The sequence below is a fragment of the Pseudopodoces humilis genome, chromosome 31, assembly GCF_049639895.1.
Source record: "Pseudopodoces humilis isolate 2021_Gansu_Grassland_sample_001 chromosome 31, ASM4963989v1, whole genome shotgun sequence".
NCBI classification, from domain to species: Eukaryota; Metazoa; Chordata; class Aves; order Passeriformes; family Paridae; genus Pseudopodoces; species Pseudopodoces humilis.
Window position 1 is genome coordinate 2,147,527 of NC_142230.1, and position 10,728 is coordinate 2,158,254.

Below are 10,728 nucleotides of genomic sequence, written 5' to 3' on the forward strand. Positions count from 1 at the left end.
CAAACAGGTGTTTTTCATTAACTATTTGCATTTTTTTGTTCAGTCAATTAAAGGAAACCTGTGTCCTTCAACAGCAGCAGATATCAGAACAAGAGGGTCCCACCTGTGGCTACTTTAGTTGGGAGGCAAAGCATTTGCCCCAAACTTTGCTGTGCTGGCCCTGCACCCCTGTCCCCTCTGTGTGGGGTAGGGCTGTGGTCCCCTCCTCAGGGGTGGTGGCACACCTGTGCCTGCAGGAACCCCACATGGTGGGTGCTGGAGTCTGGCAGCCACCCCAGACTCATGGGAAATGGGACCCCAAGGTGTCCCCCCCACCGGGGACCCCCATCACATCTTCCATGGCCCCTCTAGGAGTCCTCTGGGGCTGTGCCCCTGCTCCAGTTGCTGCAGGACCCTCTGTGGGTTCATTCGAGGTGAACACCACATTCCCAGGGTGTTCCCATCTGCTCCCAGGCGGGGTGACAGCCTCTTTGTGGGGAGCAGTGGGGCCCTGTTTCTGGGGATCTTGGGGCTGCAATGCCAATGGTGCTGGGGACCCCGGTGTCACCCTGCTCCTGCCCCTGGGTGCTGCCTGCTCGGGCTGTCCCACGCTCCAGCGACTGCACCATCCTCAGGCGGATGGGGCAACCCACGAAACCCAACAAATGGGCATCAGTGTTTGGGGTGCAGGGGAAACTGAGGGGCTTTGCCTTCCTCACTGGATGACACCCAAAGGAAACAGCCAGCAGAGCTGGGTAGGTGCCATGAAATTCAGAGGCAAATCCTGAAGCTACAAAAAAATACATATATTTTAATTGTCGTGTACAAAAGTGTCTGTACAAAGTCTGCTGCTTTCTGTTCAGCCTCCTGTGCCCATTTCCCAGCAGTCATCCCTCCTCCCCTCATTGCCTTCCTTCAGAGAGCAGCTGATGGGGAAATTAAGCAAGGAGCAGAGAGGGGAAGTGGCTGAGCCAAGCCTGGACACCCCGAGGTGACCCTGGGAGCAAAAGTTGCTACCACAACAAGCACTGGGATACTGCAGCACCTCTTCACCCTGCAAAGGCCTGTGGACACCCAGCTATTCCCAAAACGTTTGGGACCAGGAGCTGGCTCCCGCATGGGAACAAGCATGACCGTCTCCAGAGCAGGCTGCTGGGAAGTTCAGGCTGCCAGAAGCCAGCTGGCACTGGCAATGACAGACCACTGGTGGTGCGGGAACTCACTGGGGATTCGGGGTCATTACACCAAGGTGCTGATGCCCAGCTCCTTCCTGCTTGCCCTGTGCTCACATCCTTCCTCAGCCACCTGCAGCAGAGACATGGGCAGGGGCAGAAATGGGTGCTACTCCAGGCAGGGTGGGGGCAGGAGAAAATGGCCTCGAGTTGCACTAGGAAGGTTTAGATGGAATATTGGGGGAAATTCTTTCACTGGAAGAGTTGTCCAGCTCTGGCACAGGCTGCCCAGGGGAGTGCTAAAGTCACCATCCCTGGAGGGATTCAACAGACTGGTGGATGTGGCCCTTGGGGACATGGTTTAGTGGTGGCCTTGGCAGTAGTTGAATGGTTGGACCTGGTGCTTTTAGAGGGCTTTTCCAACCTAAAATGAGTCAGGGATTCTGGTCCATGACCAGGGGCATTTACTGCAGCTCTCCTGCCCTAAACGCTGCTGCAAGAGGAGGGAGGGTACCAACAGCTGGGGGGAAATATCCAACCTCTGCTGCTGCCTGAGACCCATAAACCCCTTTTTACCAACAATTCCCCAGCTTTACCTCCCATAAGACGGTGTTTTCCATGTACTGCGCGTCCGGGGAACACCTCAGCACCTTGATTTTCAGGACGGCACCTGAGGACGCCGAAGCCGGGCGAGGGCGTCTGAGAGCGGGGCGGCCGCTGCCCGGGCTTCCCCTGACATCTAGCGGCAGCGGCGGGCGGGCAGCGGGGACCGGGGGAAACGGGGAGCGGGGGAAACGGGGACCGGGGGGAGCAGGGACCGGGGGGGTACAGACCGGGGGAAACGGGGAGCCGGCACCGGGGGAGCCCAGACCCGGGCAGGGAGCCGGGACCGGGAGGAGCACGGACTCGAGGGAGCCCAGCCCGAGAGGAGTAAAACCCGGTGGATAGCCCCGACCTCCGCTGGGTTTGCACAGTGCTAAGCACCACTGGGCTCTGCCCGGCCTGCCTGATGGGGATGCTTTGCTCTGGGGCTGCTCCTGCCCTTTCTCCCAAACCCGTCAATCCCCCTGCCCCTCGCACCCTCCAGCCCATTGCACTGGAGCAGAACTCACCTGTGAGGCAGCCCCCGAGCGCTGCAAGCAGCAGGGTGAGGGGCAGGGCACCGAGCTGGATGAACGCTTGGTCAGTGACTGTCCGGCTGCCCTGGGCCACCAGTGGGAATACAAGCTCCAGCCTGCAAGCCAGAGAGGACAGGTTTTTGGGCTTTTAGGCGTTGTTTGGGTTCATGGCTCTAGGTAATGTCTTCTAAAGGGGTGCTGTAACAGGGTGAGTGGAGCAGTCCCGACCTCAGGGGTTGTGGTGGCCCCAGCTTGGTGCATGGAGTCACTGGCATCCCTGATTCTGGCTCCTCTCACCTGTCACCATAAGTGTCTGCGGTGGCCAGCAGCGTCAGCAGGGTCCCCAGCAAGGCCCCCAGTATCCCAGGCAGCCCGTGGATGTTGTGAACCCCCCATGTGTCCTGGATTTTCAACCTGGAGTGTAGAACAGGCTGGGGAGAGCACAAGGAAGAGCTGGGATGGGCGATGGGGGTCAGTTGCCCAGGGAGGCTGTGCTGCAGCCCCGTGCTTGCAGGTTCGGGAGCAGATGATCCCCTGACCTGGGATCAGCGTCCTTGGCTGTCCCCAGGGGACTCACCGTGAAGAATCTGAAGCCAAGTGGGGAGATCAGACCAACCAGAAACCCTGCGATGAGGGCCCCGAAGGGGGTGACCAGCATCTCCCCAGCCATACCCATCACAGCCATGCCAGCCAGCGTGGCATCCTGGATCTGAACCTGATGGAACAGGACATGGTCAGGGAAACTGGCTCCAAGGAGAGCATCAGCATGGGACTGGGAAGAGGGGTTGTCTTCCTCAGGGATTTAATTGGTTCCTAATGAACCTAAGAAAGCCTAACAGGCCTCCCCTTCTGCCCTGGGTGTGTTTGGGCTTACCATTCCTGTGGGACAGGATGTGGGCAGGGCATGAAGCTTGGGTTTGTCCCAGGAGAGGACCTACCATCCGTGGGGTGCTCTCCTCGTAGAGGACAGGAGAGAGGATGAAGGTGGCAATGGTACTTGCCACCAGTGACAAGTAGGAGTTGAGCACTGCCCAGTTCTCAGCATTATCATGGGCAGTGGTGGCAGAGGTGAAGCTGGGCCAGAAGATCCACAGGTAGATGGTTCCTGCAGGGAATAGAACAGGCAGCTCTTGGTGCTGGAGTTGACCCTTTGTGGGACAGAAACTTCTTGCAAGTGCCAAGAGATGCAAGTGGCCACAGCTTTTGGCTGTGAAAAAGGAAAAGCTTTTTCTAGGAGAGGGTGGTGCAGCCACACAGCAGGTCCCTGGGGAGGTGGAGGACCTCCTTGGTGGTTTGCAGGATTGTCCTGGTCAAAGCCACAGCCTCCCTGTCCTCGTATTGGTTACAATCCTTCCAGCACCAGCTCTGTGACTCAAGTGTTGTAGGATTCGAGCTCCATACCAACCACAGCAAAGACATCCGTCTGCTGCCCCATGTCCTGCCGCTCTTCCCTCTTCCTCTTGTCCCTGCAGGGCTGGTACAAGACCCGTGAAACCACCAAGCCGAAATAAGCACCAAAGGTGTGGACGGTCAAGGAGCGTCCACTGTCGCTTACCTGGTGAGTACGGAAAAGCACCGTGCAGGAAGTGGGGATGAGGGATTTGTCTCTCCAGACAAGGCAGAACTTGACATGAGGAGCCTAAAGCCAGGGCCACTCCCTTTCTGGTGGCTCCCCAGTCGGTGACTCACCCCCATGAGACTGAGCAGGATGTATTCATTGAGAGTGCACAGGGTGACTTCCAGCAGGGCCAGCAGCAGCATCTGGACAGGGTTTACCCTGCCTAGAACAGCTCCAGTGGAGATCAGAACAGCTGCGGTGCAGAAGTCAGCACTGACCATGCTGGGAAGGAGAGGAAAGGTGTGGGACTGGACCTGGCACTGCCAGGGATGAGCACAGGGGTTGGGGAGAGCTGGGTGGGATCAGGAGAGGAGCCTGCAGCACAGGCCCTGCATCCCACTGCTCCTGCAAGCTGAACAGGCAGAGCCTTGTGATGCTGGTGACAAAGGGATGGCTGGGCTTGAGGCAGGTGGTGGCCAGAGTGCCCCCCGAAATGCCTGGCTGCAGCCTTGGCAGTACTTACACAGCCCTTGCTAGGGCGGTACTCAACCAACCCAGAGGCCTGGTCCCACTTGTCTTCAAAACCCTCCTCCAAAGCAGAGCCGTGATTTTACAGAGGAGGGAGCCAGTGTGCCAGGGCTGGGCTGGGATGAGCTGTCTGGGCAGCAGCAGCTCCCTCCTGCCTTACCTCGGAGCTCCCACGTAAATTTTACCATTGAGGAAGAAGTAAAAAAATCCCTGGATCAGAAGAGCCCACTGGATGGTGAAGGCTATGATGAGAATGCTGATGGCTGCACTGCCTGGCCCATAGCGGCTGAGGAATGCCACCAGGAGCCCAAAGCTGAGGAGCACTTGGATGTGGACATCCTGGAAACCTGGTGGAGGACAAGCACAAGGGTGGGTCTGAGATGCCAGCACCCGTGGGACCTTGCTGCTGCCCCTGAAAGCATCACGTCCCAATTCATGGGATGAGGAGAGAGGAAGGATGAGAAAATAATTTGGGTTAGTTTGGTACCATTTGGTGGCAAACTGGAGGATGAGGGGCTTGATTCTTGCTTGGGCTAAATGTCCTTTGCACCCACAGCTGACAGCTGTGGCCCAGCCTTCTCCATGAGTCACTGCCTGGGTGGGGTTATGTGGGCAGGTGAAACTGGGAGAACCTGCCAGCTGCCAGCTCCCTGCCCAGCGGCTCCATCGCTCCCCTCTCTCTGCCAGGGCACTCTGAAGCTCCTCTCCCACTGACTGCCTTGTCTCTGGCTCAGAAAAGCGAGGGGCAGCCCCTTACCCTGGCAGTTCTGCAGTGATGCCCAGCATGCAGTAGGATGCTCCTGGCAGGGCAGACCCCCAGCCTCCCTTGGGACCCTCTGGTAGCACCCAGGGACACAAATCCTCTGTGGAGGGGGCTTGGTGTAAATCCCCCGGCACTGCAGAACCCAGCCTGTCACTGGAGAGCTTTGCAGACCCTAAAGTGCCAGGAGAAGTTGCTGTGCTCCCTACCAGGCATGGGACGATGATCCCTAGCTTTTCACTGCTCTCAGTGCTCCTCCTGGAGCTCCACTGCTATAACACATGCCCTAGACCCAAATGTCCCTCTCTTGGAGCTGGCTCTGTCCAAGTATCTCAGAAATCCTTGCAGCACATCTGCTTTACCCCCTCTGGGATGCACCAGTCCCCCAACCCTGCAGCTGGAAGTTCCCTCTCTGTTTCAGTCTGGAGCCTGTGACAGGTCTGCAGCCTGAACTGAGCACGGTGGCACCCCGTGCCATCCCCTCAGCAGAACAGCTCTCGTGCACCCACGGCCGTGGGGGTACTCACGGTGCTGCTGGAAAGCCGAGTCCTGGTTTCTCTGGCTGCAGTTCAGCTGCGGGGGGCACAGGCCGGGGCTGCTCTCGGGGCTGTACCGGACAAACACGGCGAAGAGGAGGATGTTGAGGATTTGGAGGAGGAAGCACAGCCCGGAGAGCCGGAGCCTCGAGGCAGCTGTGTGCTCAGGCATGTTGGGGGACAGCCAGGGCAGGTGAACCCCTGTAAACGGGGTGCATGAGGAGAGCCACGCTGGGACTGCAAACTCCTCCTGCCAGTGTGGCTGCCAGGTCCTGCCCTCGTCTCCTGCACCTCGAAGGGAGTGCCGGGAGCGGGACAGCGCTGCCAACACGGAAACTCGGCACTGGATGCCCTGGCACGCCTCCATACCTGGCTGTGCCGTATCAGGTGGCTCCGGCCACTGTGCTGGGAAGTGTGTGGGGTCAGTGTCCCTCTCTGCTGGGTGCAGGAGGGGCAGGGGGAGGATTTGGGCTGGGGCAGGAGCTGTGGGTGGGGTTTCAGCCCCTGCGTTGTAGGAGCACGGTGTTTTTGGGGACCGGTCAGGCAGAGGAGGCGGAGGGTGATGCACCCGCTGTGGAGGTGCTGGCTCAGCAAAGTCCCACAAAGCTAGGCTCAGATTCCCTGGTCAGAAGCTAAAACGAGTGCTCAGGGGGCTTTGAGGACGAGGTTTCCTGTGGGCCCGTGAGGGGAGAAGGAGAATCTGAGCCTTGAAAAACAAGGGCAAGGAGCAGAGTCAGAGGCTCCTGATAGAGCCCATGCCAGGAGCTGGGGGAGCTGAGCACGAGGAGTTCCTTGGCTTTTCTTTCGCTGTCTCTGCTTCTGCAGAGGTGTTTGTATTGCACCAAGAGTGGGTGCAGATCCCAAAAAGGGAGAAAAAGAGACAAGGAGCAGAGAAGTAACACAGTGTGTGTTTGGGAAATGACTTGGGTGACTCCTTTCCACAGCTCTGGGCCCAACTCTGAACTCAGTGGTGGGCTGGGGTCATGGCCTGATCCCAACAGGATGGGGAAGGGGGATGAGTCACTTGTGGGAGCCCCTGCAAGTGTTCTGCTTCGGGCTGTGGTTTTGTGAGTGCTGGGGACTGTAGCTGGTGCCTTCACTTGGGAAAAAATGTGAGAAATGCTCAGCTCATTTGTGGTACCACAGCTGGGAATCAGCATCCTCCAGGCCAGAAGCCCAGAGCTGCTGCTGGGGGAGAACAGGATCTGTGGATCTGTGGGCACAGGAGGTGTGAGGGAGGGAGATGACAGACTCTCTGAAGAGCCATGGACCCAGCTGATAACTGTGGGGAGCTGCAAGGGAGGAGCTTGCAGTGCTGCTGCTCCAGTTCAGCCTCCCTCAGCCCTGGGAGAGCAAAGCTACAGGCACCTTTTCCTCTTTACAGTGAACCAAAGCTCTGACCATTCTGAGCTGGGAGAAGGCTTCCAGTTCATCCTGCTAGCATCAAAAATGATGCCCCTCCTTGAAAAGAGGCTGGAAGCAGTGGGGAGCAGGTGGGGGACAAGGGCCTGGGGACTTAACATGCACCTTGATGCCTTTTCTGGCGGGGGCAGCTGTTTGCTGTGCTGTGTGTGCCATGGTGAGGCCGGGGTGATGCTGGGGACAGGCGCTGCTTGTCCTCTGCTTCCTTTGAGAAGAGCTTCCTCCAGCCCTGGAGATGGACCCTGGGGGAGGGAGAAGTTGCTGGAGCTCAGAACACAGCCCCATTGTGTGCCTGTGTTTTGCTCCCGGCAGCGTCCTGGCCCGAGGTGATGATGGGGAAGCCTCTCCGATGCCTTTTCGGAGGGCAGGATAACTCCACTGCGACTCCATCCCTTGTACAACCCTCTAGAGCCTCAAGGGATGGGAACATCATCCCTTCATCAGGGACAGGGAGAGGGGGATAAAGTTAACCATTGCCCTGCTGCCTGTGGGATCAGAGAGCACCATCCCAGCACAGGGGGCTGATGCTGAGGGGGGGCTTTTCCAGCCCAAGAGGCTGCTGGAGCCCAATGCAGAACTGTCCTTTTCCCTGGATTCCCAAAGCTGTGGCCTGCAGATAAAGGGATGTTTGTTAGCTGGGCACACTGTGTTTTGCCGAGCAGAACAATAAAGAGAAAGACACTCACAATGGGAAATTGTGCTTCCTCCTCCCTGTGTGCTCCTCGGGGAGGTGTTGGAGAGGGAAAAAAAAGAGAAGAAAGCGAGAAGAGACGGTGACAGGGCAGGGAGCAAAGGCACGGCCGGCACCATGGGAGTGGGCATCAAGGGCCCGCGGGGCCACAGGGCTGCCAGGACACTGCCCGCCCCAGGACGGTGACGGGGTGGCTGGGAGCACCTGCTCGCCACCTCCCGTGTCCCCGTGTCCCCGTGTCACCTCTTCCCAGGAGCCTCGTGGCGTAGGTCCGGCCTTCCCAGCACCCTCGGCCCCACCATGGGGTGTTCATGACGGAGACGGGAAGCAGCAGGAGCTGGGGCAGCACGCGGGCTGGGATGGGCATTGCGGCTCCCCGAAGGACACGTCTGGGGACGGTAAGAGACCGGGGGGTGCCAGGAAGGAGGGTTGGCACAGTCTGTGGGGTCGGTGTCCTGCAAGCAATGTCCCCTCTGCACAGTAAATGTCAGAGAGCCCCCGCAGGGCAGGGCCACATCCTCCAGGCCCCACCAAAGCTGGGCTGTGTCCCACTGCGTGTCCCTGACCCCTGCGATCCCCCCAGGCACCATCCTGCCCCCGGCTCTAAGGATGCACAGGCTGCTCCTGCTCGGCTGCCTCTGGCTCCTGGCAGCACCCCCAGCGTCCAGCATCTTCCAGCGGCCGACGGGGACCCCAGGTAGGGAGCAGGGCCTGGCAGGAGGACAGGGAGCCTGGGTGAGGATCAGGGCCTGGGGGACAGGGTGTGGAGCCTGTGTAGGGAGCAGGGCCTACAGGGAGGACTGGGCACTGCTGTTTGGAGTCGGTGCTGGAGAGGGAAGGTGAAGCTGGGCGGGTCCAGCCGGGGCAGGCGCTGAGCTGTGCCTCCTGAAGGTGCAGGAGAGATGAAGAGGAGCCAGGATGGGTGAGAGAAACCATTAGATGCCGGAGAGGATTGAGGGGTGCTCAGGGAGGTGTCAGAGGAACGGTGGCTGGTCAGTGCTGAGGCTGCCTGGGGGCTGCAGCCCCACCACGCCTGCAGTACCTGCTGGAGCCCCTCCACCCCACGGTGCACACGAGGCGTGGTGCCACGGCCACCCTGCCCTGCGTCCTGCGCGCCCTGCCCCACAACTACCGCGTCAAGTGGAGCAAGGTGGAGCCGGCCAACTACCGGGAGAACATCATCATCATCACCAATGGGCTGTACCACAAGAACTACGGGCCGCTGAGCCCGCGGGTGCGCCTGCGGCACAGCCACCGCTACGACGCCTCGCTCACCATCACCGATGTGGCCCTGGAGGACGAGGGGCGGTACCGCTGCCAGCTTGTCAACGGGCTGGAGGATGAGAGCATCTCGCTCATGCTGCACCTTGAGGGTGAGGCTGGCCTACATCTCTGGGGGGTGTGGCAGGAGGGGGACCCTGGAATGGAGGTGTGTGGCTCTCTGTCTCCACCCATGTCCCGCATTGCGTCGCCCAGTTCCCCAGCCTTAAATTCAGTACTGAATCCCCAGGGATGTTAAGTCAAAGCCTGCCTGGGAAGAGCGTTGCCCTCAACCTGTCCTTGTCCCTCTAGGCGTCGTCTTCCCTTACCAGCCCAGCAATGGGCGCTACAAATTCAACTACCACGAAGCCAAGAGAGCCTGCGAGCAGCAGGACTCGCGCCTCGCCACCTACCAGCAGCTGTACAAAGGTGAAGCATTCAAAAAAAGCTCCTTTTCAGCCCTAAACCACCTCATCCAGCTGTGGGGAGGAGGGAGGTGCTGGTGCTGAGCCACCTCTCTCCCCACAGCCTGGACAGAGGGTCTGGACTGGTGCAACGCTGGCTGGATCCTTGACGGGACCGTCCACTACCCCATCATCAACTCGCGGGAGCCGTGTGGTGGCCGCCTCCTCCTGCCCGGTGTCCGGACCTATGGCATCAGGGACAAGCAGAAGGACCGATTCGATGCTTTCTGCTTCACCTCTGCTCTCCAAGGTAGCGCTGCAGTCCCCTGTCCTCCTCACAGCGTCACCAAGCCCTGCTGCCCACCTGGATTTGCAGCGGGGCTGGGGTTGTTTGCAGGAAGGTGCTCACCCGCCGTGTCCCCCTTCCATCCCCAGGCCAGGTCTACTTCATCCGGGGCCACCTGAACTTCAAGGAGGCCGGGCAGGCGTGTCGCAACCACGGGGCTGCCATTGCCAAAGTGGGACAGCTCTACTCGGCCTGGAAGTTTTCACAGCTGGATCGCTGTGACGGGGGGTGGCTGGCGGACGGCAGCGTCCGGTACCCCATCACCACCCCCCGCGAGCGCTGCGGGGGGCTCCCCGACCCTGGCGTCCGCAGCTTCGGCTTCCCCAGCAAGGAGATGAGGACCTACGGCGCCTATTGCTTCGTAGGGAAGTAAGGACACTGGGAGGAGAGGGGGGCTGAGCAGAGGGGGACAGCAGTGGGACACCAGTCCTCATCAGCTGGGCAGAGGCTTGAGGCGGGGTAGGAGGGGTGGTCTCCCAGCGATTTCGGGTGGTTTGGGCAGCCTCTGGTTAAGTGGTGGAGCTGGATGTGGGTTCTTGGTGCGTCCCCCGATGGAGTGCCCGTGTCCCAGCCTGCTGTGAGGCTTGTGGGGTGTTTGGAATGTACTGGAGAAGCCAGACCCACTGCTGGACCAGGAAGGGGGGTCTAATCCAGGCCCCCAGCAGACGGCACAGGCTGCCCATTCCCCAACCCTGGTGAATCCCTCGCCCCACCCTCACTCCCCACAGCCGTGAGGACTATGGCTGATGACTCTGGCTGCTGCAAGTGCAGAGGACTCGGGCTGGGCATTAACGAGTGTGACTAATGGCGTGTTGCCTTTTCAATTAATAAAGCAACAGCAAAACTGTGTGGCAAAGGCACACGCTTGCCTGGCTCCTTCCCCTGGGGCTGTCTGGCCTCTCCATGAGGGGAATTTGACAGGGACTTTCCATCCCCAGTGCCATGTCCAAGGGT

At 59.7% G+C, this 10,728-nt stretch overlaps 2 protein-coding genes across 3 annotated transcripts; one reads left to right on the plus strand and one right to left on the minus strand.

Annotated features, from left to right (window-relative positions):
• Window positions 1-802: 802 nt before the first annotated feature.
• On the minus strand, window positions 803-5,921 carry RHBG (Rh family B glycoprotein). 2 transcript variants are annotated; one of them, XM_005532285.2, is made up of 10 exons: window positions 5,643-5,921; window positions 4,516-4,702; window positions 3,959-4,109; window positions 3,671-3,824; window positions 3,208-3,374; window positions 2,847-2,984; window positions 2,567-2,700; window positions 2,264-2,385; window positions 1,748-1,821; window positions 803-1,284 (listed from the first exon to the last, which is right to left on the minus strand). In XM_005532285.2, the coding sequence occupies exons 1-10, from the start codon at window positions 5,821-5,823 to the stop codon at window positions 1,219-1,221; spliced, it is 1,374 nt and encodes a 457-aa protein (XP_005532342.1). In that variant the 5' UTR covers window positions 5,824-5,921; the 3' UTR covers window positions 803-1,218. The 2 variants fall into 2 exon arrangements, with proteins under 2 accessions (XP_005532342.1, XP_087924776.1); XM_088068650.1 differs by lacking the exons at window positions 803-1,284; window positions 1,748-1,821 and having other exon boundaries at window positions 2,265-2,385; window positions 3,144-3,374.
• Window positions 5,922-7,846: 1,925 nt separating this feature from the next.
• On the plus strand, window positions 7,847-10,180 carry HAPLN2 (hyaluronan and proteoglycan link protein 2). The gene is made up of 6 exons (XM_005532371.3): window positions 7,847-8,162; window positions 8,348-8,461; window positions 8,787-9,137; window positions 9,337-9,453; window positions 9,553-9,738; window positions 9,864-10,180. The coding sequence occupies exons 2-6, from the start codon at window positions 8,374-8,376 to the stop codon at window positions 10,145-10,147; spliced, it is 1,026 nt and encodes a 341-aa protein (XP_005532428.1). The 5' UTR covers window positions 7,847-8,162; window positions 8,348-8,373; the 3' UTR covers window positions 10,148-10,180.
• Window positions 10,181-10,728: the final 548 nt, after the last annotated feature.